Source organism: Dipodomys merriami, unplaced genomic scaffold (genome assembly GCF_024711535.1).
Source record: "Dipodomys merriami isolate MVZ:Mamm:240054 unplaced genomic scaffold, mDipMer1.0.p SCAF_5, whole genome shotgun sequence".
In the NCBI taxonomy this organism is placed as follows: Eukaryota; Metazoa; Chordata; class Mammalia; order Rodentia; family Heteromyidae; genus Dipodomys; species Dipodomys merriami.
The window spans coordinates 18,428,909-18,455,636 of NW_027206068.1; the positions used below are offsets into that span (position 1 = coordinate 18,428,909).

The 26,728-nt window shown below is 37.9% G+C and overlaps 1 protein-coding gene across 3 annotated transcripts in view; it reads right to left on the reverse strand.

Moving 5' to 3' along the window:
- Positions 1-20,816, reverse strand: part of Lrrc72 (leucine rich repeat containing 72) — a 55,319-nt gene extending 34,503 nt beyond the window's left edge. For 2 of the 3 annotated variants that reach the window (XM_069996151.1, XM_069996153.1), the window contains exons 1-3: positions 20,672-20,816; positions 12,767-12,840; positions 5,870-5,939 (exon numbers count right to left, since the gene is read on the reverse strand). In XM_069996151.1, coding sequence (XP_069852252.1) covers positions 5,870-5,939; positions 12,767-12,840; positions 20,672-20,770 — 243 coding nt within the window. In that variant the 5' untranslated portion in view covers positions 20,771-20,816. The remainder of the gene's footprint in view (positions 1-5,869; positions 5,940-12,766; positions 12,841-20,671) is intronic. The other variant, XM_069996152.1, reaches the window with a different exon arrangement.
- Between the last annotated feature and the right edge of the window lie 5,912 nt (positions 20,817-26,728).

Sequence of the window (26,728 nt, forward strand, 5' to 3'; positions counted from 1 at the left end):
AACATTCAGAGGAGCTGGGTGCTGGTGGCTCACGCCTGTAATCCTAGCAACTCAGGAGGCTGAGATCTGAAGATTGTGGTTCCAAGCCAGCCCCAGCACAAAAGCCCGTGAGACTCACTCAGTAAACCAGAAGTGGCGCTGTGGCTCAAGTGGTAGGGTGCTCACCTTGAGCTGAAGAGCTGAGGGACAGCGCCCAGGCCCAGAGTTTAAGCCCCATGGGGGGGAAAAAAAAGTCAAAGGGACTGGGAATGTGGCTTAGTAGTAGAGTGATTGCTTAGCATGCATGAAGCCCCAGGTTCGATTCCTCAATAACACATAAACAGAAAGAGTCAGAGTGGTGCTGTGGTCAAAGTGGTACAGTGTTAGTCTTGAGTAAAAGAAGCTCAGGGACAGTGCCCAGGCCGAGTTCAAGCCCTAGGAATGGCAAAAAATAATTCAGAAATAACTGGTTTCATCTAGTAGACTTCCATTCTTAGATTTTCTTCTCATTCTAAGTTACTCAAATTTTTGTCTATATTCTTCCCAAAAGCATTATATTTCTTGAATAAATCATAACTATATATAATATACATATCTGCACATTTCACAATTATGCAGCAAACCCTTCTTTTCATTATTTATGTTAATTTACTTTTAAAATTCATTTAAAAGTATTTGGCAATAGATATACTTAATATTGCCCAGGGGTAGCACAAATGCAGAGAAGCACAGATTATATGGAATGCATGCTAGCTCATTTTGTTCTTTAATAGTTCACACAGTTGACTTTGGGGTTTATGTGTTCTAACTATTTTGTTTGGGAAATTCATTCAAATGAGTGAATAAATACATGTACCAAACTTAATGACAAATCAGTCTGATTGAGGGAATAAAAACATTCTATAAGCAAATACATAAGACCTAAAAAAAAGTAACCTCCTTGTGCTGTGTGTGGTCTTACTTTTCTTGGTTTTAATTATTCATGGTCAACCATGGTCCACAAATATTAAATGGAAAATTCCTTGGCTAAAGAGCTCTTAAAATTTTAGTGGCACACCATTCTGAGTAGCTTAACGAAATCACACGTGCTCTTGATTCACCTTGCCAGGGTCCATCATATCCACAGTGTGCAGGCATTAGTGAGCAGTCGTCTTTGAAGTGCCATAACTTTTATGCTCAAATGAGCCCATTTTACTTGATAATGACCCAAAGAATACCACAAGTGATGCTAGCAATTTCAATATTCCCAAAAGAAACCTAAACTCACTTTAAGTCAGCTTGCAAAAGTAAAGTAAGATGAGAGAGAGAGAGAGAGAAAGACAGAGAGAGAGAGAGAGCCCACATTCACACAAATGCTATTATGGTATTTATTATAATTATTATATTTTATATCATAGGTATATATGGAAAACATAATATATATACAGAGTTTTGTATTATCTGTAGTTATAGGCATCTACTGGGTAGAAGTCTTTTTAAAAATTTTTATTGTTATTATAAAAGTGATACACAGAACGTTTACAGTTACATAAGTCAGGTTTTTCCCTCCCATTCCCATTCACAAGTTTTATAGTTCATTTTCAACACAGTGTCTAGTGAGTAACACTGCTGTATTTGTTCACTCTTTTCCTTTCATTTCTGTTCCTCCTTTGCCCTCCTAAAGACAGATAAACAAACAAAGACAACAAAAAGAAAAATGGAAACAACAAAGAAAAAATCTTGTTTCCATTTGCTGGAGTTCATTTCAATGAATATTATTTTATATGATTAAAGGCACAAAGGAATTGCGCCTTTATGTGTAGATATAGACACCTACTGGATAGAAGTCTTAATATTTATTTGAAGACTTACTTAATACTGATAAGGAAAGACTATACTGTACTACTATTCAAAGAATTCTCTATCAAATATTTACAACAAAACATTAAAATAATTATGTTTTCAAATGTGGTTTACTAATTTGGTACATGAATATTCCTTCCTAAAATTTTATTTATTAAAAATCTTAATATGTCTGAATGCTGGGAGAACAGGAAGGATTCAATAATAAATCTTAGCATGTAAGAATGAGCCTAGGATCTTTCTCAAAGCAATTGTATTATTGAGTCTATGGTATATGTTGGGGTTCTGTTATGGTACTCACATGATCCTCCTGAATTCTCTCATTCCAAGCAGCTTGTGAATACAATGTGCTAAGGACTCACTCAGACTCTAAGCCTTTTCCCACCCCAATTTTATCACTATAGCAGAGAATATCACATTTATTCTGTCAGTAGCCTGATAGGAATTCAAAGTAAGCAGCATCTATTAGGATGCTTGGATGCCAAGTAGTTTCTGAGCTCAACCTAATCCAGCATGTTAGCCAGGAACACATATTATATCACCTTCCAAAGAGTCTAGATGTCATGAAAGACTCATTGTTGTCATCATTCTCTAGAGTCTACCACTAATTTTGAGATTCATTGAATTGGTCAGCTAGGTCTCACCTTGGCACCCAGTCAAGTTAGTGTCTAGGGAGAACAGGGATTTCTCTTGTATGTTCTTATACGAATAAACCAGCTTCCTCCTGAGGTCTTCCAACAGAGACTACGTAACCATTGTTAATTGGGTTATTTGCTCATTCATTAGCCCAGCCATTCACCAGAAGGGTGGAATTATACTGTTGGTTTAACAGAATGGAATTGTAATGGGGCCACCTACTTGAGTGAAATGATGGAGGAGTATTTATGAAACCCCAAACCAAGATTTTGTTGGAGAGGAAAAAGAAAAGAATGGATTGACTAGACAGCCACTACTGTCTTCACAAACCTCAGTGAATACTGTGGATTGAATAAGTGAATAAACAAATAAAATTGTGTTCAGTTTAAGAGACTATTCATTCCTTACTCTTTCCTAAATAGAGGGTGGCCTAAAATATGCATTAAGTAAGAATGATGCTGGTCACACATTTGGATCATTCTTAAAAACGTTACAATGCCAAATATTTACTTTCATTGTTCAAAATATGCATGTGCGCACGTGCGTGTGTGTGCACGCACATACATATTACCAACACTCCAGACCATTTTACAATGGTATAATATAGTGGTCAACTTATTATACACTAGATTTTGAAGAAAGCTCAATCAAAATTAATGCAGACTGTAATAGCTAGTGTTTCTGTTAGAATTCAGTAATTAAATTTTTAATGGAGGAATACATTCATGAAACTTAACACCAGTCAATCACCAATCAATAAGAAAACTCACATTTGTTTATTTATTCCATTACTACTTATTCCATTTATTCCATTACTACTTAAAATCTGTTTCCAGACATGATATCCTTTCAGTGTTAGACAAACTCCCCAAATCTGTTTCTTAGAGAACAAAGTAAATGAAGGGAATGATAGCAATAATGTAGTTTGTTGCATGTAAATATTCACACACTCAGTCTCTTGTGTACCTAATCTCTCCTCATGCCTTTCAAAAATAAAATAAAATAGTTAATTGATAGAGCATGCAATACCTTTCCATGTCCACAATGTATCTTCAGGTCAACTGTGCAAAAATTCAGTAAGTGGTTGGGGAACATACCCTTTCAGAAAGCCAAAAAATTTACAAAACCCTAATTTTATCTCTCCCTTTATACATAATACCAAAATTTGTACCTGTTCTTTCTTTCAAAAATGAATACAACTTAACACCACAAGGAATGCACAGTAAAAGCAAAGATGAGTCATTTTTGCCATGCCTGATGATTTCCATCTTTTTCTAATCAGAGGTCACATGAGATGACCTGGGATAATTTCTGGCAGACTATTCAGAAAAGTTTTCAACTTTTCTGCCCTGAAGTGGTTCATGCACTTTCCATTTCATTTGTTAGCTGCCTGAGACTTGGAAGTTATTTATGTGTGTTCTTTTAGAAATTACTTCAAGCACCAGAAACTTATGCTTATAGTTAGTACTTGGAGGACTGTTTTGTTTTCCATTCAATAGGTTAAAAGAGGTCTTCAATGCAATGAAATATTGAAATGTATTTTCATAAATATGGCCAATTAAAGATTCAGGGTTTCAAACATGGATTTCCACAGGAAAGCAGATTACTTCTGGAAACAAATTATTTCTTTATCGGTGGATGTTTGGAAGTCTAAATTCAACATCTTAAGATTGAGTCATCAATGTGTAATGAACAAAGTTCGGGCAAATGCTGGCTGCTGGAAAGCCGCAATTCTGAAAGTTGGAAACAGCCTCCTGGCTAGCTAGTAATGATGATCATCTGGAAAGAACTCAGAGACCCTGGCTGTGAGGGGAGGGTGAGTGGGAACAAACCAAATCCCAGCCTAGATCTAAGTCACAGAATGTGACCTGGAGCCATGTCCCTGCATTCTGAGGACATGCCAGCCTGATACTTCCTGATGAAGCTAAATCGGTTTCAGGAGCAGTTGGACTCATCAACCCCCTTGGCCTTTGACTGCAGGACCCAGGTGTGTGAGTCCTGGTATAGTTGTGGGATGGACCCCTGTGGGAATGCTGACCTGGGATGCTGAATCTGTGATCTTTGGAATTAGACTCAGGGGTATTTCCCAAGTTCCAAAGACCCTAAGTTGCCAGTAACTTTGGGATAAAGGTAAGGTGAGGGCAAGAGTAACTAGTGGAGAAAAGTCAGTGTTGGAGGAATGTGTTAACTTAAGGGCACACCCTTATTTAAGGGCACACCCTCAATTACTCAACTTCTTTCTACTAGGGTCCACTTTTTATGTTTCCATCACTTAACAAATGGCATTATAAGATGACAACCAATGGCACTGTAGGCAGACTACCAAGCCTTTACTTTGGATGAGCATCTGCTAGTACTAGAGAATACAAAACAAAGAATTTTGCTTCTTCCTTGACTCTACTCCTTATATCCCCATTCCATAGCAACCTAGACAAAGGCTTGGTCCAGCTCAGGGAAGTAAAGAGTAGCTAACTAGACCTCCCTATGTAATAAAAATGGGCAGATGGCTAGCTGTGTTTAGCTTCAGTTGTGGTTGTGTGGTGTAGATATGTGTGTGTGTGATATTTGTAAATGAAGAGTTATAGTTAATAAATGTTTGCATGTATGAATTGATGCTATGACAATGACTAATGGACCTATATATGACCAGTTGTGTCTAAGATTTCTTCTAGAAGTCTGGGAAGGAACTGTCTCCACTGAACAGTTTTTTTGGGGGAGGCAGTCAATTGTGGGGCTTGAATTTAGGGCTTGGGCACTGTCCCTAAGGTCTTTTGCTCAGGGCTAGCTAGTGCTCTACCACTTTGAGCCATAGTGCCACTTCTGGTGGATAATTCTAGATGAGATTATTATGGGGACTTGTCAGCCTGGTTGGCTTTGACCCACAATTCTCATATCTCAGCCTCTTGAGTAGCTAGGATTACAGGTATAAGCCACCAATGCCCAGTCACTGAACTGTTTTGACTTGACATGGGAGACATTGTGAAACAGATTTAAATGGAGACAGGGCAGAGAAAATAAAAAGAAAGATAAGATTTGGGCTTGAAATATGTGTGGCAAAAAGAATTGGCTCCTCCAAGGTCTTAACTTTGGGGCTATTTTGTTCTGTTGTTGGCCAGATAGGACTTTGAGATGCGATTCATAGGACACCAAGATTGTCCTTATTTAACATGTGAGATACTCACATATCCTTGATATGTATGTACTATATATATGTATGGATACATGCATGTGTATATATACAAATATATGCATGTAAATATAACATGTATAAATTATATTATAATTCTATAAGTTAGTTCTTCTCTATAAGTATATATTATATATCTCCATATGTCTGTACATGCTGTATTAAATATTAGTCATGTTAAAACATAAAATAAAATATTTTAGCAATTTAAAGATAAAATACTACCTTGTTATGATGAAGCCATAAGTATTTTAATTTTTTAAATCTAGAAAGATCAATGACCTCTGTCAGTTCCCTAGAAAGAGAAAACAAATTTTACATTAGCAATGATTAATTTGCCCATGGGTAAGCTTGTTCATAAAAGTGGTATGGCCTGGGAGTAACAATAATGACTCCTTTCAGTGTCCTTCCAAAATTCTTGGCATACTTACTTGTTAATGTCTTAAGTTGTATCATTGGATTCAGATTTTCTCATGTGGTTAAAAGGGAATATTTAAAAGAGAATATTTTTTCTATTTCTTTTTTATTGTCAAGGTGATGTACAGAGGGATTACAGTTACATAATTAAGGTAATAAGTACACTTTTTATCAAACTTGTTACCCCTTCCTTCATTTTTCTCCCACTTTCCCTCCCTCCAGTCCCACCCCCCACAGTTGTATGGATTGTTTCCAATATATTGTCTTGTGAATATTGATATTGTATATCTTTGGGTCTGTCTTACTTCACTTAATATGATTTTTCAAGTCTTTCCATTTCCTTACAAATGGGGCTGTGTCATTCTTTCCGAAGGAAGCATCGGATTCCATTGTGTGTATGTGTGTGTATAAATATATACATATATATACATATGTGCACAAGATATATATATAATGTATATATATATGTCACATTTTCTTGATCCATTCATCTACTGAGGGGCATCTGGGTTGGTTCCATAGCTTAGCTATGGTGAGTAATGCTGTGATAAACATAGTTGTGGTGGTAGCTTTAGTTTGGCCTTGTTTGTAGTGGTTTGGGTAAATGCCCAGAAGTGGGATTGCTGGGTCATAGGGGAGCTGTATGTGGAGTCTTTTGAGGAATCTCCATACTGCTTTGCAGAGTGGTTGAACAAGTTTAACCTCCCACCAACAGTACAGTAAGGTTCCCTTCTGTCCACATCTCCTCCAGCATCTGTTGTTATTAGAGTTCTTGATTATAGCCATTCTAACTGGGGTGAGGTGGAATCTCAATGTTGTTTTGATTTGCATTTCTTTTATGGCTAGAGAGGTTGATTATTTCTTCATGTGTCTATGGGCCATTCTTATTTCCTCTTCAGAGAATTCTCTCTTTAAGCCTTTAGCCCACTTATTAATGAGGCAGTTGTTTTTTTGAGGATTTGATTTTGGGGGACTTAATTTTTTGAGTTCTAAGAATATCTTAGATATGAGGCCCTTGTCTATTGTATGGCTAGTGAAAATCTTCACACAATCTGTGGGCTTTCTATTGATCTTGCTTGCTATGTCCTTTTCCATGCAGAAGCTCTGCAGTTTAATGCAATCCCATTTGTCTAATCTTTCTTTGATTTGTTGTGTTTCTGGATCTTTATTAATGAAAGAGAATATTTTATCTGTTACATTGGCAAAATTTTCATCCTATTATGGCTGAATTTGTGGGAACTTCATTTAAAAGCATATTTTCCTGGAGGAGACAGGGGGGGGCGGGGTGCAAGTGAAGAAGGTACTGGATATTCAAGAAAATATAAAAGGCAGGGCTCACATTGAGATTGGCTGATGATGATGTCAGTTGGACAAGAGAAAATTGCAGAGAAGATGCAGAGGCTGAGTAGGTGCTTGCCTATGTACTGACTGTGAGACCGCATCTTACCCACTCTTCTTGAGCAATGGGGGACTCTATCTGTCCAAGTGACCCTGATCTTCATGGCTGATGCAACTCAGGCAAAGGGGCAGATGTGGGTTGGACAGAAGGGAGAGAGCCTCTGAAAATTGGTCATTTGATTGGTGTGGCCTAGAGTTTTCGAGTTTCTTTTGTTTCTCAGATTAGAAACTGTGGGTCCTAAGCATACACACACATATATATGTATATATGTATCTTTTATCTATCAAGTACTTAGTACATGGTGTGTTTCAGACACATAAGTACTTAAAATAAGTAATGTTTATTCATATAATATGTATCAGCTTACTTATGGTAAGATGGTCTCAGAATTGTTTTTAATCTTGGGATTTTAAGGTCTATCATTTTCCTAATTTTCATGGAAAAAAAGTTCAAGGCTATATTGGTTAGGTTTTTTTGTTGTAAAAATTCATTTAAAAATTAAATGTAAATGTAAAAATGATATATGGAGTCAAACTTCAATTACACGTATATCATTCTCCCCCCCAAAACTATTTTCTTTTTTTTTTATTGTGAGAATACTGTACAGAGGAGTTACAATTACATGGGAAAGATAACGAGTATATTTCTTATCAAGCATTGTTGCCTCCTCTTTGTTTCCCCTTCCCATCCCTTCCCATACTCCCCCCTTCCCCCACCCAATCTCCTCCACCCCCCCACCAAAGTTGTAAATTTCATTTCTCCACATAAGGACTTGTACATCTCATTGTTGCAATGGGTCCACCTGTATCCCTAGTTAAACGATTTGTTTTTTCCCTTCCCCTCCACAAATTATACCAAAATCAAATACAGTGAAAGCATGGGTTATACTGTGGGGGAGGGACATACAAAGCAACAAAGAAATCATCTTATAAGTACGTTAGAAACAATTGCATGAAAGAAAAAAAAACAAAATAAACATTTGAATACTTATCTTGGGGTTCATTCCCCTAACATCACCTTATCTGACCTTTTCTGCTTGATTCAGACATGTACTAGTTATTGCAAATAAGAGAAAGCATGGGACCTATGTTTCTTTGGGCCTGGCTTACTTCATTTAATATAAAATTTTCTAAGTCTTTCCATTTCCTAACAAAAGGGGCAATGTCATTCTTTCTGATGGAGGCATAGAATTCCATTGTGTATATATAACACATTTTTTTAATCCATTCATCTACTGAGGGGCATCTGGGTTGGTTCCATCTCTTAGCTATAGTAAATAATGCTGCAATAAACATAGCTGTGCTGGTAGATTTAGTGTGGTCTTGTTTGAGATCATTTGGGTAAATGCCTAAAAGTGGAATTGCTGGGTCATAGGGGAGCTCTATGTGGAGTCTTTAGAGGAACCTCCATACTGCTTTCCAAAGTGGTTGAACAACCCAAAATTATTTTCTTATGAACTATTTTCTTAATGATATCAGCTTCAACTAATGATCCTCACCTGAGTCATAGGCTTGGGATTTTAAGGCTTTTCTGCTGTCATTCTTTTACTATGTACTAACAAATACTAACTGATCTGAACATTTGCCTCTTTCTCTTCATCCATTCATTCACTCATTCATCCTTTTCCCCATCTTGGATTTAGAGTTTTTAAATTGTACATTCTTTTTGTACATTTTGTTTGTTTGCTTTTTTTTTTTTTTTTTTTTTTTTGCCAATCCTGGGGCTTGAACTCAGGACCTGGGCACTGGACCTCAGGACCTGATTCTTTTTTTTTTTTTTTGCTCTCTGCCATTTGAGCCACATTGCCACTTCGGGCTTTTTCTGTTTATGTGGTACTGAGGAATCAAACCCAGAGCTTTAAGCATGCTAGACAAGAAAACACTTTAGCACAGAGCCATATTCCCAGCCCTGTTCGTTTGCTTTTTTTTTTTTTTTTTTAAACCAGTCCTGGGTCCTGAATTCTGGGCCTAGAAGCTGTCCCTCAGCTCTTCAGCTTAAGGCTAGCACTTGAGCCTCAGTGCCACTTCCAGCTTTTTCTGCTTATGTGGTGCTGAGGAATAGAACCCAGAGCCTCATGCATGCAAGGCAAGCACTCTTCCACTGAGCCACCTTCCCAGTCGTGTTTGTTTACTTTGATAGTCATACTACATTGCCCTGGCTGGCTGTAACCTTGGCGATCCTTCTGCCTCGGCCTCCCACATGCTGAGATTCTACCTGCTTCAGCATGCCCAGCTTAATTTGTATCACTTAAATTTGCTTTTCAAATTACCCACATGTGACTTTTTAATATGTACTTTTAGTCTTTGAGGAGTTTCCTGGTACAAAATATTCCAGGCTTTTCTAAAGCAGCTTTCAGTAGGAAATGTACACACTTACACACTTTCTACATTCTCATAGTAACTTTCTACATTTTCCTATTAGATCTATGGTGCATTTCCAGGAAAAGCAGCACTTCGGTGCAGTTATGGAACTATGCTAAATTCACTTCTTCTCATGACAAATAATTCAACAATCACTGTGTGGGCATAGATTGTTTCAAGTTTCAAGACTCACTCAAGAGGAGCTCATAAAATTTAATTTATTGCATTAAAGCTTTAAATTTTTAACTGCGTACGTTGTTACTAATTTTCTTGTAATATCAATGCTGAACTTTCAGCTATCAGATAATGTCATAGAGTGATTTTATGTTTGTTTATTTATTTATTTAGTGCTGGTCCTGGGGCTTGGACTCTGGGTCTAGGCTCTGTCCCTGAGCTTTTGTGCTCCAGGGTCGTAGTGTTTTACCATTTGAGTCACAGATCCACTTCAAACTCTTTGGTGGTTAGAGATCACAGTCTCACAAACTTTCCTGCTCAGGCTAGGTTCAAATCCTGAGATCACAGCCTCCTGAGTAGCTATGCTTACAAAGATAAGCCACCAGCACATAGCTAGAATGATTTCCTTTTTTTTTTTTTTATTAGTCATGGGTCTTGAACTCTGGGCTTGTGTGCTGTCCCCGTGCTTTTCAGCTCAAGGCGAGCGCTCTTCTGCTTGAACCACAGTGCCACATCCATGATTTACTTTTTAAAGGTATTTTAACTCTTTCAGGTTGGAAAGCTTAATGGTGCACATAGCCTGTTCTGAATCAGTAATAAGTGCCTTTGTTTTAGGTGAGGCCAATGGAAGACAATGAGAGGTAATTCTGCCGCTAATGATGGGACCAACTGGTGTTGACAGCAACATGTCAGCACTGGTCACAGTGTGTGGTCTATGTGATTACTAAAGTATACACTGATTAGTAACACACTTTCTGCTTTCTAAGGGCAACAGAGCTTTTGGGAAAAATTATAGTTCACCTGGTATATTAGCATCTGGACTGTGAAACATTTTAGGCTCAGCTAGACTGGATGGTAATTTGGTATATTTAGCATGTGAAAGGTGCTAAATTTTGACAATGTTTTAAATCTATCCTTTTTATCTATTTACCCTAGTGATCAATAGTGTACTATTATCCACATCATGAAAGGATGACAAGCAATCTTTTGACAGCTATAAAATATTTACCATTAGTGGAAAACTGATCTTTAGAAAAATTCAGAGCAAAAGCCAGAAGTGGCACTGTGGCTCAAGTGGTAGAGCGCTAGCCTTGAGCTGAAGAGCTGAGAGACAGCGCCCAGGCCCAGAGTTCAGGCCCCATGACAGGACCCCCCCCAAAAAAAAAAAGAAAAGTTCAGAGCTTGACTGTGAATGTGTCAGAATTCTTTGCTGTATCTGTTCCATTCTACAATACTTGTGTTTTACAATGTTTAACCTGGCTATTTCTTTGTTTTCTAGCTACCAGGAGATTTAAAACCACTAAAAAAAGCCACATTTTTTTCTGGACAAATAAATTAACTGTAAATAATTAGAGTAAAATGAAGATGTATTCATTAATAAAAAGCTTACTCAAATCACTAGAAATGAAAATGATTAAACTAGGGCATTTCCTTTAGAAAAGCTGAGTTTTAAAGACTATATGTAAATAAAGATATGTCATACCTGTCTAAAAATAATCTATAGAATTTACAGAAATAAAGAGCATGAAGGGTAGAAATAGGATCTTAGTCCCTTTTGGATTGCTGTGTCTAAATTCCTGACTGAGAACAGGCAATTTATAATATATAGACACTAACGTCTTATAATTCTAGAGGCTGACTGTCAGAAGTCATGGATCTCACACCTGACAAGGGCCTTCTTGCTGCAATATGGCACTGTGGAAAGCATTATATGATGAGGAAAAGAAAAGGAAAGAGAGAGAGGGAGGAGAAGTAGAGAAAGACAGAGCAAACAAACTCACCCTATCAGCAAGAATTTACTCTTGAGATGAACAGCATGAATCCGTAAATGAAAGCAGAGCCACCTTGACCTAAGCAACTCATGGAGATCTCACTTCTCAATACTGATGCATTGGGGATTAAGTTCCTACCATACAACTGTGGAATCACGTGCAAATCATATCGGGGTCACTGCTAGGCAAATTCAATCTATAGCTACACAGGGCATGGAACACTGGCTGGTGAAAATGGTGGTATTAGAGTCTAATCCTAACCATGATCTCAAGCTATATCTCAAGCTCTTAGACATCCATGTCTACTCAGAAGCATGTTTGTGGAATTCAAAGTAATTTGATATAAGGGAGGGATTTAATTCTGATAGCAAAATTAACAGAGGGTTTATTAGGGGTTATAGTATAATAAGAGTTATTATTATATGTTTATAATTGATCATTATTCCTACCAACATCATCTATTGTACAGATGTGTACAATATTGTGTACCAATGTTATACTGTCCAATTTCAACAAACAAACCTACTCTTCACAGCAGCCCTGTGAAAAGGTGGTATTTTTATACATAGATAATAAAGTTCCTAGATAAAAGAAAGAATTCAGGGATATATTTGAGAAATTTCTGAAAAACAAACATTTTCAATATTTTGTGGGACATAATGCTACCAAAATTATTTCTGCAAAGTTCAAATTTAACTGAATGTTCTATGTTTTCATTTGTTAAAAATAACCGTCCTAACAGGTAGGTTATGACCCCCCTCCCCTGCAAGATCATCCAGCTTGAAAGAGAGGATTCAAACTAAGTCTGGCCCAATAATCTTTGATTAAAAAAATACATTTTAATCTTGCCAGTCCAATAGAAATGGTGAGCCTCAACAAGTAATATAATACTTAGGGTGTCTCTGAGGAGGGGAAAATGGAAAAGAACATTTGGATCTATGAAAGATTATAACATGAGAGTCCTATTTAAAAACTTTTTAAAAATGTAAGATATACTTACTTTTGAGAAAGAAACAGCTCCTCGACATCAATATCCCTCTTGTGGCCACATATCTTTAGCTGATTTTCAATTGCCTGATAACATATAATTAACCTGTCAAACCACATTCTGATGAGCAAAAATACTGAGACATTGCAGCCAATAACAATATGTCTACAATAAGATCAGAAGAGAGGTAACTATGGAACACAACCTCTCTACAATCATAAATTCCACCATTACAATTCTATATTATTTAATCATTTCTGTGGTTGAATTTCATTATTTTTAAATGTGAGCACAAAGGTATAAGTAATCGTTCATCAGAACACAGAAATATTTATGTGTATGCATACTCCAAAAGCAAGTTTTTGATCCACTAGGAGGAGGCAGGAAGGGTACTATGATTTTTCAATTTTTTTTCTGCCAGTACTGAAACTTGAACTTACAGCCTGGTGCTCTTGACTGGCTTTTTTCACAGTTAGCATTCTACCACTTGAGCTATGCCTCCACTTGTGGCTTTTTGCTGGAGCCTTTTTGTTGGTTAATTGGAGATAGAATGTCTTGGGCTTGTCTGCCCAGGTTGACATTAAACCACAATTCTCAGATCGGAGCCTCCTGAGTAGCTAGGGTTATAGCTGTTAGACTTCAATAACTATTCTGAAATGTTACTTCAAAGAATCAGTATTTGATAGCTTTGGTAAAAGACACCTAATGTTGGATTGGAGGTAAAGGGAGTGAGATGTCCTGTATATCATTAGCAAAGGTTCTTTTACTTACCAACCACATATGTTTGGCACCAGTAAAATCTCAAGAAGTGCCAAAAGAATAAATGAACGAATAAATGTCATTTTCCTGAATAACTGAATAGCCATTGCTTGACAAGCAGTAGTATTGTCAATTTTCACAGATCACTAACATACTAGGGGAAATTTTGGAAATTTAGGGGATTTTATTCCCATAAATTTTATTGGAAAAATACAAATACAGCTATTCAAGTGCTTTGCTTTTTCTGCTTAAGTTTTTTTCTTAAATTGCAAAATACCATTTGTAGGTCATCTGATTTAAAATGATATGAAAAAATTAGAGTCTGTCTATAATTTGCCATGAAGGAACAGAGCTCACAAGACACAACAAAAGTGAAAGGCATAATAGCAGTGATTTTGAACCTAACATTGTAATTATAAGAATCACAATCTCCAAATTTCAGGTAGGATTTGTCGTGGGTGGTAAGGTTGTAATGTCAAAATGTGATTTATAAAGCTCTAAGAATGTGTTTTGCTATTTAGTTGAGAACTTTAAGAGGAGTTAAATTGAATAGGATGAACAAATATTTTAAAAAATGAACTTAAATATCCCAGGGATTGAGGGCAGCTGCAAAGTTATAATACCAGACTTCCTTTGGTTCCTTGTTAAGCACACTGAAGCTGAAGCCAGGGGCTGAGAGTATGAAGGCTTTGGGTAGCCCTTCTGGGTATTATGTTATCCTGTAATCCAAGCTGACTCTTGCAAAAATTTGTTGGATCAGGTGTGGTTTTTCTGATCTATGAGTTTTTTTTAATTTTTATTTTATTATCTTTAAGGAGTTGTTAAAAATGTGCCATTTAGCAATGCATGAACACTCTGCATCTTGACCACTGTCACCCTCTTTGCCATTCTCAGCCGCCTTTGACCCATCCTTTCCCTTACTTTTCTTAATTTTGTGATAATATACCTTGAGTTCTTAACTGCAATCTCCCTTCTCTCCCCTTTTATTCATCAACCCCTCTTAGTCTCACCCACCTCTTGCAAGTATCCATTTCCTGGTGCTTATTTTGTTGGACTTATACTTTGTCTTACAACGCTATTGGACTATTTGAGCTTTCCACAGAATCTACCATACTTAAGTTAATCCATTTGTAACCACTTGCATACCACCCAATTTACTTATAGATTTATAGGCACATTCTAACCACCATAAATGAGGGAAATCATGAAACTTTTGTTTGTCTAGGTCTGACTTCACTTAATATCATTTTCCAAGTTTTCCCATGTCTTTACAAATGGTAAATTATTATTTCTGATGGATAAAATTTCCTTGTGTATATATACCATGTTTGATCTATTTATCCATTGAGAGGATATTGAGGGATCTATTTATCCATGGAATCTGGGCTGATTCATTACTTGGCTGTGGTGAATAGTGCAATGAAAATGGTTGTGCTGGTGGCTTTATTATAACCTTGTTTGTTGATCTGGATATCTTAAACGCTAAACTCTTAGAACATGGTATGCTTAGTCACACTTCACAATGTGGTTAATGCCGAACAGAGTATAATTAAAAATGTTCATTGGTGCTAAAATTATAATCATACCTTTAGCTTCATTCAGTAATTCATCCTTTATTCAAAAGTGCACAAAAATGTGAATATCATTGCTTATTTAAACATATATTGTCCAATAATTAGACGATAGAGTAAGATGTGATTTCATGCAGGGTACCAGTGCTAGTTTATGACCCCAGCTATTCAGGAGATTCAGACCTAGAGAAATGTGGTTTGAAGTCAGCCTAGGGAGAAAAGTTCATGAGACTCTGTCTCCAGTTAACTAACAAAATGCTGAATTGGAAGCATGACTCAAGTGGTAGAGCATTAAGCTCTGGTACCAGTAAAAATTAAATAAAAAGATGTGATTTCATAATAAAATACTATGTACTGGAAAAATATGGAGAGATGGTGGGATGATTAATTTTGTTGATTTTGCTAAAAGATGCCCAGATAATTAGTAAAATGCTATTTCTGAGCATTTCAGTGAGTATGTTTCCAGAATAGATTGGTATTAGAGTTGGTGGACTGGGTAATCAAAAGTCACAAACATGGATGAGTATCACCCAAAATGTTGAAGACCTCCTACCCCCTAGAAAGACAGGAGGACAAATTCATTTCTCTTCTGGAGTTGTGAGATCCATCCTTTACTGTTCTCAGATATCAGCACTTGTCATCTTCAGGACTTTGGGCTGAGATTGGAACTATACCCCTGGTTTTCTTGGGTTTCCAGCTTATGGACAGATAGGCCTTCTCAGCCTTCATAATCAAGTGAGCCAGTCTCTCATGATAAATTTCTTTGTATTTATGAATGTATCTTAGGACTTGTTTCTTTAGAGAACCTCAAGACACAAGGATATCTAGACATCTAAAGATAACCAAAATATATTGTAAATAAAAAAAGTAATTGTCAGTACAATTTGTGTAACTGTATATTTGTCAGACTTTGTATACATGTCAAGATACAGAAACTCCTAATTGTTAGCAAAAGTGATCACTGGAGATCATAAGGAACTTCTACTTTCTTTCTTTTTTGTCTTTCTTTTTTTTTTTTTTTTTTGTCTGCAGTGGAGCCTGAACTCTTGGCCTAATCACTGTCCCTCAGCTCTTCAGCTCAAGGCCATTGCTCTACCACTTGAGCCACAGCGCCACTTCCAGCTGAGGAATCGAACCCAGGGCCTCATGCATGCAAGGCAAGCACTATACCACTAAGCCACCTTCCCAGCCCCAGAACTTTCACACACACACACACACACACACACACACACACACACACACACACACACACACACACACACACATTTTCTACACAGACTGGGCTCAAGTGATCCTCCATCCTCTTGGCTCAGCTTTTCAGTCAACTGGGACTTACAATCATGTGCCATGCAACTATGCTCAGCTAAGGCAGCAAATGTCTAAATGTTGCCTGGCACTGGTGGCTCACGCCTGTAATCCTAGCTACTCAGGAGGCTGAGATCTGAGGATCGCGGTTCAAAGCCAGTCCGGGCAGGAGAGACCGTGAGACTCCTATCTCCAATAACCACCAGAAAAACTGGAAGTGGTGCTATAGCTCAAGTGATAGAGCACTTGCCTTAAGCTGAAGAGCTGAGGGACAGCGCCCAGGCCCAGAGTTCAAGCCCCATGGCTGACCAAAAATAAATAAATAAATAAATAAGTCTAAATGTTTAAATAATCTATAATAAAAACATTTGATAATAAGTATCTGGAATTTATTATCAAATTAATAATATCTATTAATGATATCTATGGATAATAACATTCAAATAATAAATTATTTTATCAAATAATTTGATAAGGTTATCAAGTGCTATTTATTGATAGTGAATATTTGATAATCAGTAAGTAGGACATATTTTGAAAATTTTAGCCACAGAACAAATATTTAAGGATTTGAAACAAATTTAGAAAACTAAGAGATGAAAGCAAAAAGGAAAAAAAATCTGAATGGTTTACAAACCTCTGGCATTTACTGATACTTTTGTAAATTGTAGCATATTTATTTCCAACCAATAGTTTTGAACAAATGTGGTAAGAAGTACTAATATCGAAGTACCAAGAAACAAAAAAATATGCCCTGAAGTTTCAGGTTGTTGTTCGGGTTGTTGACAGTTCCCAGCCACACTGAGTTTCAGCAATGGGACCTTTCTTTCTTTATCTAAAGAAGCACAATGCAGCATCCTCTCCATGACTATGTATTCTTTTAAATTGTGGCAAATTATACATACTATAAAATTTGCCAATTTTTCCATTTTTAAGTTTATAATTTGTGGAATTATGTATCTCCACACAAACCACATTCACACGGCTGTGTAGCCACCACCTTACACTTCTGGAACTTTTCACCTAGAACAGAAGCTCAGCACCCATTCAATAATAACTCCGTATTCACTCCTCCTTCCATCCCTAGCAACTACCATTCTACTTTGTTTCTATGAGTTTGACTACTTTAGATACCTCATAAAGCAGAATTCTACAGTATTTGTCCATGTTGTGATGGGCCTATTTCATTCAGCATAATCTCCTCAAAGTTTATTTATGCTCTAGTATGTATTACAAATTCTTTCATTTTCTTAGGTTAAATAGCTTGTCCTTGGACACTTGGCTGATCCACCTTTTGGCTATTGTGAATGTTCCTACAAATATAGGAGTTCACAGATTTGTGAGTCCCGCCTTTCACTTCATTTGGGTAAATATTCAGAAGTTGGATTGGATTGTATGGTAAACCTATGTTTGCTCTTTGACGTATCATTTTCTACACACAAGAAGCATTCTTGAAGGTGAATATTAAAAAAGTAGGTTTAAACAAATTACTCCACCATTTCTTACATGGTAAACCTCTGAGCTGTGTAACTAGTTTGGGTTGTGACTAGCTAATGGATGTAGCAATGAGTCATGTGAAGTATCTACTCTCTATGAACATTTTTCTTTTAGGTGGAGGAGGAAGCAACACAACACTGTATGAGAAGGTTGCAAACAGTATGGGTTTTAAGAAAAAAAGGACGCATGAGCTGGCAAACACAGAGGAATAAGACATTCCTGATTACCTGGGTACTTTGGGTAGAACCAATAGACAGGGCCTTAAAGAGCAGGAAGAAAAGAAAAGAGGATATTGATGTAAGAAGGGAGTGAGTACACAAAGGCAGAGTGAGATCCATAGGGCCTTATAGCTCTTAGCTGCTAGGAAAGCATGAAAATGGCAATTATGGAAGTAAATTAAGAAAGGTGGGTGAAGATCTATTATGAGGACAAATTTTGGAATTTAGGTTTCCAAGTATGCACTTACTCGGCACCCAAATAAAATGTTCACAGGTTTAGAAAGCTTGATGAAAAAATCACATATTTTATATAAGCTGTCATGAACAATTTAATATGATTCATATCATATGTATGAATTATATATGCTAATTAACTGTTTGGTAAAATACACATAAGGAAGTTCAACAAATTCCTAATCTTTCCCCATGATAATTACATCAATGCTTCTCTCTCTTCTCCCTTTCCTGTTCTGTATTCCTTTCTCTTCTGCTCAAGCTCAGGTCGCATGCTCTTGCTCCACTTGTTTGCTTCTGGCTAGAGTGCTACCAATTGAGCCGTGCTTCAAGTCCAGCATTTTTCTGGTTAACTGAAGCTGGCATTTCAAGAAACTTTTCTTCCAGGTTGGCTTTGAACCATAATCCTCTAGTTCTCAGTCTCATGAGTATCTAAGATTCACAAGAATGAACCACCAGCCCCTGGCAGCATCATTTTTTTTGAGCTGGTTTTGAGGCTTGAACACAGGACCTAGGGCAAAGTCTGAGCTTTTGTGCTCAAAGCTAGCATTCTCCCACTTGAGCCACAGCTCCACCTTCTGGTGTGTGTGTGTGTGTGTGTGTGAGAGAGAGAGAGAGAGAGAGAGAGAGAGAGAGAGAGAGAGAGAGAGAGAGAGAGAGAGAGAGAGAGAGAGAGAGAGAGAGAGAGAGAGGGAGGGAGGGAAGGAGGGAGGGAAGGAGGGAGGGGAAGGAGGGAGGGAGAGAGGTCAGAGATGCACTGGGTCTCAGCAACATCAATGCTTTTAAACAATGTCCAATATGAAGTAACTTCAGGAGCATTTTTCTTCCTCCTTCACCTTTAGTGCCCTTGCTTTATTGGTACCTTAAAAGTATGGCCATAATTAACTACTGAGTAATTGAACATAGGACTCAACATTGGGCCTTTGAACTGGAGAAAAGATGTGACAAACTAGGCTTCAGGAAAGGTCTTCTAGCAGCAAGGTATTCCAGTGGTCTGGGGTGGAGAAAGGGCAGAGACAGGACAGCTCTAGAACACTGAGGCAAGAGTGAATGATCTGGCCCCAGTGTGATGGAAGGTGGGACAGATAATATGATCAGTGAACAGATATGTCAAGTAACTGGAGGCAGAGAAGAAAGGCTGGGGAAGCCACAGGTGGTGATGATAGTGATAGGATGACTTGAAGTTGAAAAGGCCGGGAAGGAAGATGAAGTGAGATGAGAAATGCTACGATGTTGGTACTGCTGCAACCTAGACATCAAGGTATCCACTAGAAAAGTGTTGAAAGCATGTGGAGCTCATCGGAGATGGTAGGATAGGTATGCAGATCCTGCGAGTCATGTTAACCCACAGGAGAGAGTGGGACTTGTGTAAGATAATAGAAATGGGCTGGGAAAGTGGCTCTGTGGTAGAGTGCTTGCCTTGCATGCACGAGGCCCTGGGTTCGATTCCTCAGCACCACATAAGCAGAAAAAGCTGGAAGTGGCGCTGTGGCTCAAGTGGTAGGGTGCTAGCTTTGAGCTGAAGAGCTGAGGGACAGCGCCCAGGCCCAGAGTCCAGGCCCCACAGCCAAAAAAAAAAAAAAGATAATAGAAACGTGTTTGATTGAATGGCCAGCAGGAGGCTAATAGAATGAGTCATGAGATAGAGGAATAGTTGTAAAGATAGAGGAGAAACAGTATGGGAGTTTTCAAGAGGATAGAATTTCAGTCCATAATATTACACTTGATGGGAGAGGATGGCATTCACAAATTTTCAGTAGTCTGATGAGGGGAAATGTCAGATGTAAGGTTAATATAACAAAATAAAAATCTAGCACAGAAGCAAGATGTTGAACAGTGCTAGAATGGGGAGAGAATAGAAGCTTTATTTACTGCCCAATGCCTTAAAATTTGAGCATTATTTTCAGGTAAACTTCTGTGGTAGTTTCAAAATGGAAAAATATTGTTAAATTGTATCAGAATAAAGTTTGCATCGAAATCTATGGAAGAAATGCCAGTGGAGTACAATCCTAACTATTCTGGAAGCTGAGGGCTAAGGATCTCAGTATGAAACGAGCCTGGACTGAAAAGTCCAGAGACTCATCTCCATTTAACCACCAAAAAGCTGGAAGTAGAGCTGCAGCTCACATGGTAATGTGCCAGACTTGAGCAGAAAAGAGCTTAGAGACAATGCCCAAGCCCTGAGTTCAAGCCCCATCCTCCCTGATAATTAATTCCCGTCCCTATCTGCAGTACGCATGGCAAGCTTACAGCCAAAGAACATGCTAAGGAGTTTGGATGGGATAGGTTTTACCTTACCCCACCCCACCAGGTTCCAGGGACACCCCTCTCACCTTCAGACTACGCAGCAGGGCCATTTCCAAGTTCCTTGGTATTCTACGGAATGGGAAAGCCAACGACCAGTGGTTCACAGGTGTCCAAGACAGCGCCATATCGCAAAGATAATCCACTGGGCTTGGCCCAGGCTCATTGTTCGGTTATCACATTCTCGTCGACTAAAAGCCATTCCAAATGAGGGAAGATTTGAAGCCAGACCCCGACTTCTGTGACGTGTGCTTGTGCAGTGCGGCAGCATACGGCCCTGGTAGGGCCCCTGGATGCTAGGGAGGGTAAACTCTGCCAGAGCCCAGAGTAAGCCAGAAGGCCTGGACAGCACCCAATTGGTAATCAAGTCTTTGAATCGAGAGAACATCAGACGATTTAGGTTTCTGGAAATTAGTTTAGGCTGGCGACCATACCCTACTGATATAGGATAGAGTGGATCAGGTTCACAGAAGAAACTAACACAAAGAGGAAAAATCAGTACCATGGCCCCCGTCTTTATTTAAAATTTGGTATTTTGTTCATTATGGATTTTTATTTGCATGAATTGTTTTTATTGTGAAAATACCGTACAGAGGGGTTACAATTACATGAGCAAGGTAATGACTATATTTCTTCATTTCTTATCAAACATTGTTGCTTCCTCTTTTGTTTCCCCTTCCCTTCCCCCCCTCCACCCCAGCCCTCCCTCCCCCCCCACCCCCCTCCCCGCCAAAGTTGTAAAGTTCATTTTTCTACATACCATCTTATAAATATGTTAAAAACAATCTCAAGAAAGAAAAACCATTTGAGCCCTTATCTTGGGGTTCGTTTTGCCTAACATCAACTTATCTGACTGTTTCTGCTTGTCTCAGACATATATTAGTAATTGCAAATAAGGAAAACCTTGGGACCTATGTCTCTTTGGGCCTGGCTTACTTCACTTAATATAATTTTTTGCATGAATTTTTATTTAGAACAAAATAGCATTAAACGATTTATTGATATAGTGTAAAGATACTTCCTTTAAATGCTGAGTTTTTGGCACCCTCTTACACCTTGTACCAATGCCTCCGATCAGGGATGGAGGAGGGGCTACTAAAGCTCCCCAAGATTTTAATCACTTTATTAGTGTAGAAGTCCTCCCTCTGACAGAAAACAGACCTGTAAGCCATCATTAACCCAGTATCTTCTAAATTTGAATTTAAAAAAAAATTAATGTCTTTCTTAGCTGTAATGGGGCCTTAGTCGTTGACTATTTTGTAATTTCATTTGTGTGGGAATGATTCCTCTTCACTTAGGTAGCTTTGGCAGCAGGATCTGTTTGTGACAACTTTATCTTATGCTGTGTCTAACACACGATACAGTTACTATTGATGGAATTGAATCAGTTTGTTTCTAGGCTCTACTTGTAAACTTGAAATTTAGGAATCTAGTGTGGTTCTTTGAAATGAGTCTGGCTATTTGCATTGTAAAAACTGGTGTTGGGATGCAACTCAAAATTAAATCTCAGTGGAAAGCCAGGCACTGATGGCTCACGCCTGTAATCCTAGCTACTCAGGAGGTTGAGATCTGAGGATCGAGGCAGTTCAAAGCCAGCCCAGGCAGGAAAGTCTGTGAGACTCTTATCTCCAATAAACCATTCAGAAAACCAGAAGTGGCACTGTGGCTCAAGTGGTAGAGTGGGAGCTTTGAGCTGAAGAGCTGAGGGACAGCATCCCAGACCCAGAGTTCAAGCCCCATGATGGACAAATCTGTGTTTCAGTACTTATAAAAAGAATTTGGGTTTGGGATGGGGATTAAAAAAATAGTTCTCCAAGTATCATGGAAGGAATAAGGGTTTAGAACTATTTTATTCTCCCTTTCCTCTCTGACTTTCCTCTGAGTTTGAACTCACTCAGACTTGCTATGCAGGTGTGATAACACTGAGATACATTGGTTGTTTTTAGAGTTTGGTTCCATTTCCTCCTTGACTGCCCTTACCTGGCAATCTGTCTACTTTGAGGCTTTCTGTCCTTCTTGGGATCACAAATGTGCCCCAGGTGTACAACTTCCTTCAATGGAGATGAGAAGTCTTAGATTTTCCTGCCTGGGCTGGCCTCACATCAAAATTCTTCTCAATTTCAGTTTTCCTGGCAACTTGGGGTGGAAGATTCATGACATTCTACCCTGTAAGGGGCAGAGAAAGGACGTCATGACTAGCATGTTTTCAAACTTTGATCCTCCAATTCACAGCCTTGCAAGTAGCTAGGATTTATTTTGTCTGTGCTGGTACTGGGGCTTGAACTCAATGCCTGGGCACTGTCCCTTTATTTTTTTACTCAAGTTTGGCTCTCCACCACTTGAGCTACAGCTCCACTGTATGTGTGTGTGTGTGGGGGGGGGGTTAATTAGATGTAAGAGTCTCATAGACTCTTGCAAGGGCTCTCTTCAAATTGTGATCCTTACAACTCAGTCTCCTGAGCAACTAGGATTACAAAAGCACGAGCTACCGGTGCTCAGCTGCCAGCAATGTATTATCTTTCATTTTGCCATTAATGTGACAGAACATTTCAGATACTATTCATGAATATACTACATGGAAAAATGAAAATGCATGCAACTTGTTTGATTTTTTCTTATTATAAGCAGGTATGATTTTTATTGAGAATTAAACCAGATACAATCTAGTAAGTTGTCAACTATCAAGAAATCATTTTCTATTCTGCAATGATTTTTAAAAAAGTTAATGTAAAAAAGTGTTAACAGATTCTTTAGGGGGTCATTTCCTTAGTCACAAAACATGTCAAAAACTTGTAGATGCATGCTTACATCCACCAGACTTTTCTAGAGACAGATCTACTGCTTACTTCCATAACATAGGATTTGCTTAGGAAGTGCCTTCATTTCAAGGAGAGATGCCAGTTTCTTTCTCCTCCTCCTCTTCCTCCTCCACTGAAAACCAAGGGAATGGTGTGAGTACTCCACAACAGTCCTACTCCTTCTCATAGAGCAGCATTGGCAAAGTAACCCCTCCTCTACCTCCAGAGAAGAAGAACTCCATCTTTGATACTGTTTGATTTTTTTTTTAAAAAACAACCCTGTTATTGTAAAGGTGATGCACAGAGCTGTTAAAGTTACATAAGTTAGGTAATGAGTACATTTCTTTTATAACATTTGATTTTATTTATTGTTATTGTAAAGGTGATCTACAGAGGAGTTACAGTCATATATGTCAGATAATGAGCACATTTCTTTTTGAACAGTGTCAACTCTTACCTTCTTTTCTCCTTGTTTTCCCCCCTCCCGCCTTCCACTCCCCCACAAGTTGTATAGTTCATTTTCAACATAGTATCTAGTGAGTATCACTGTTGCATTTGTTCACCATTTGTCCCACCATTTCTGTGCTCAACCTTACCCTCCCCAAAACAGATAAACTTACTTACAATATAAAAGATAAAGAAATAAAAAAACAGTGACAAAGGAGAAAAAAACAAAGAAGCAAAATAACATAAAACCTTGTTCTTTTTGATAAACATCATTTTATATACTCATACATCCATAGCTATTGAACCTTTGTGATCCCTTCCTAAGAATATCTTCCTTTGGTCTCACTGTATGAATGTTTAGGGTCCTATATAATTTTTCATGTCCAAGTGTATTTTTTTTGTCTTTTACCATCCAGTGTGTTTAACTAGATTGATTGATTGATTGATTGATTGAATTTAATTTTTTTTTTTTTTGGTCAGTTGTGGGGCCTGAACTCTGGGTCTGGGCACTGTCCTTCAGTTCTTCAGTTCAAGGCTAGCCCTCTACCACTTGAGCCACAACACCACTTCCGGCATTTTCTGTTTATGTGGTGCTGAGGAATCGAACCTAGGGCCTCATGCATGCAAGGCAAGCATTCTACCACTGAGCCACCTTCCCAGCCCCTTAACTAGATTTATAGATACTTTCTAGTTGCAACAAATGAGGGAAACCATTCAACCTATATTTCTTTGTATCTCACTTCAATTAATATTTTTTTTCCAAATCTTTCCATTTCCTTATGAATGAGACATCATTCTTTCTGATGAAAGCATAGAATTCCATTGTGAATATATACCACATTTTCTTGATCCAATCATCTGCTGAGGGGCATCAGACAAAAGTCTCATATCTATAATATACTAGATCTAAAAAAAACACTAAACTCTCAAAGAAACAACTACCCAATTAATAAATGGGCAGAGACTTAAAGAGAGACTTCTCAGAAGAAGAAGTAAAAATGGCCAATAGGTACATGAAGAAATATTTGACATCTCTGGCCATAAAAGAAATGCAAATCAAAACAACATTGAGATTTCACATCACCCCAGTTAGAATGGCCATTATCAAGAAAACTAACAATAACAGATGCTGGTGGGGATATGGCCAAAAGGGAATGCTACCACACTGTTGTTCAACCATTTGGAAAGCAGTATGGAGGTTCCTCAAAAGACTAAATATAGAGCTTCTTTATGACTCAGCAATTCTACTCCTGGACATTTATCCAATAGACTCCAAACAAAGCCCCACTAAAGCTACTAGCACAATCATGTTCATGGTAGCAGTGTTTATCATAGCTAAGATATGGGACCAACTTGTTCAATTTTGTACATTAAACAAATGTGATATTTTAAAAATGTGATCTCAGAAGTCAATAACTTAAGCAGCTAGACTTGTCTCAAATCACAGGTTAAATAATCAAGTCTTTATTGTAAAATCATTATGTTCTTAAGTTTGGTTGAATCTTAGGATTAAAAAAATAAATTTTATTAAAACACAATAGAACTTTTTCCTAGGAAAGAACCTCAGTAACTCTTTTGTGATAACCTTTCTGCCCTTTTTCTGGAGTGTTGACCTCTAGCCATCACTTTACTACTTGAACGAATCCTCAGTTTATTATGAGATCTAAATGCATTCCATCTTTAAGAAAAAGTTATAATTTAGTAATCATGAACAACACAAATTTGGCTATGGAATGTCAATGATGGAAGTTAATGAAGGCCTTTTTTGGATAAAAGATTGTTTATAGACATTTTCACACTACATAAATAAATAAATAAAAGGTTTCACTAGCTACATGAATAGAGAACTTTTACCTCCATTAGCTGGGATAATAGCCTGAGGAATCAGCCTGTAATCTTAAAAATTTTTGTAAAATGTGCATTCTCCTTTATAATCAATCTTGTTTCAATATAAAAACAGAGTGGTTCCTCAAGTCCCCTCAAATCTTTAAGCAATATTTACACTGAAGTAAGACACCCTGTGTTTATCCTGTGGCTTCACCTCCCCGGCATGCTGCCATTGCCTGCAGGGCTGTGCATACCCCAGTTTGAAAGCTCTATTGGATCATGTATGTGGATTTGGATAAGAAGAAAGAGCCTGTGCTCCAAGTCAGGGCATGTGGGCTTTATTCTCAGATCTGATATTAACTACTTGTTGGCCATTGGTGACTCTCTTCATGTCCCTGGGTCTCAGTTTCTTCAGTAGTAAGGTGGAGATCTTGAGAGTTCAGTAAAGAGAAGACACTATCTAACTAAACTCTCCTACTTAGGGAAGATGTAGTGTTTATGGAGTAAAAAAAATGTCATAGGGATGCTCATGTGGCATATGGCATTTTTTTTTTTTTGTAAATCTTGGTGCCTGAACTCTGGGCCTGGGTGCTGTTCCTTGGCTCTTCAGCTCAAGGCTAGCACTCTCCCACTAGAGTGAGAGTGCCACTTCAGGCTTTTTCTGCTTATGTGGTGCTGAGGAATTGAACCTAAGGCCTCATGCATGCAAGGCAAGCAGTCTACCACTGAGCCACTTTCCCAGCCCTTGTGGCATTGTTTTAAAAGCAGCACAGTTTTACAATGGAAATTATGAGTGTGAGGGGAAATTATGCATGTGGTAATTAATGAGTGTTAAACCTATAGATTTTGTTTTGAATAATTCCAGTTATCACTGTAGGTATTAGTTTCCTGAGTTAAAAATACTTATTAAATAAAATGATCATTAACACTCATTTTCCGCTGTGCAAAATGAAAGTACAGTGAGCAATATATAGGCCATAATTAATTTATATTTTAATATAATGTGTAAAAAGA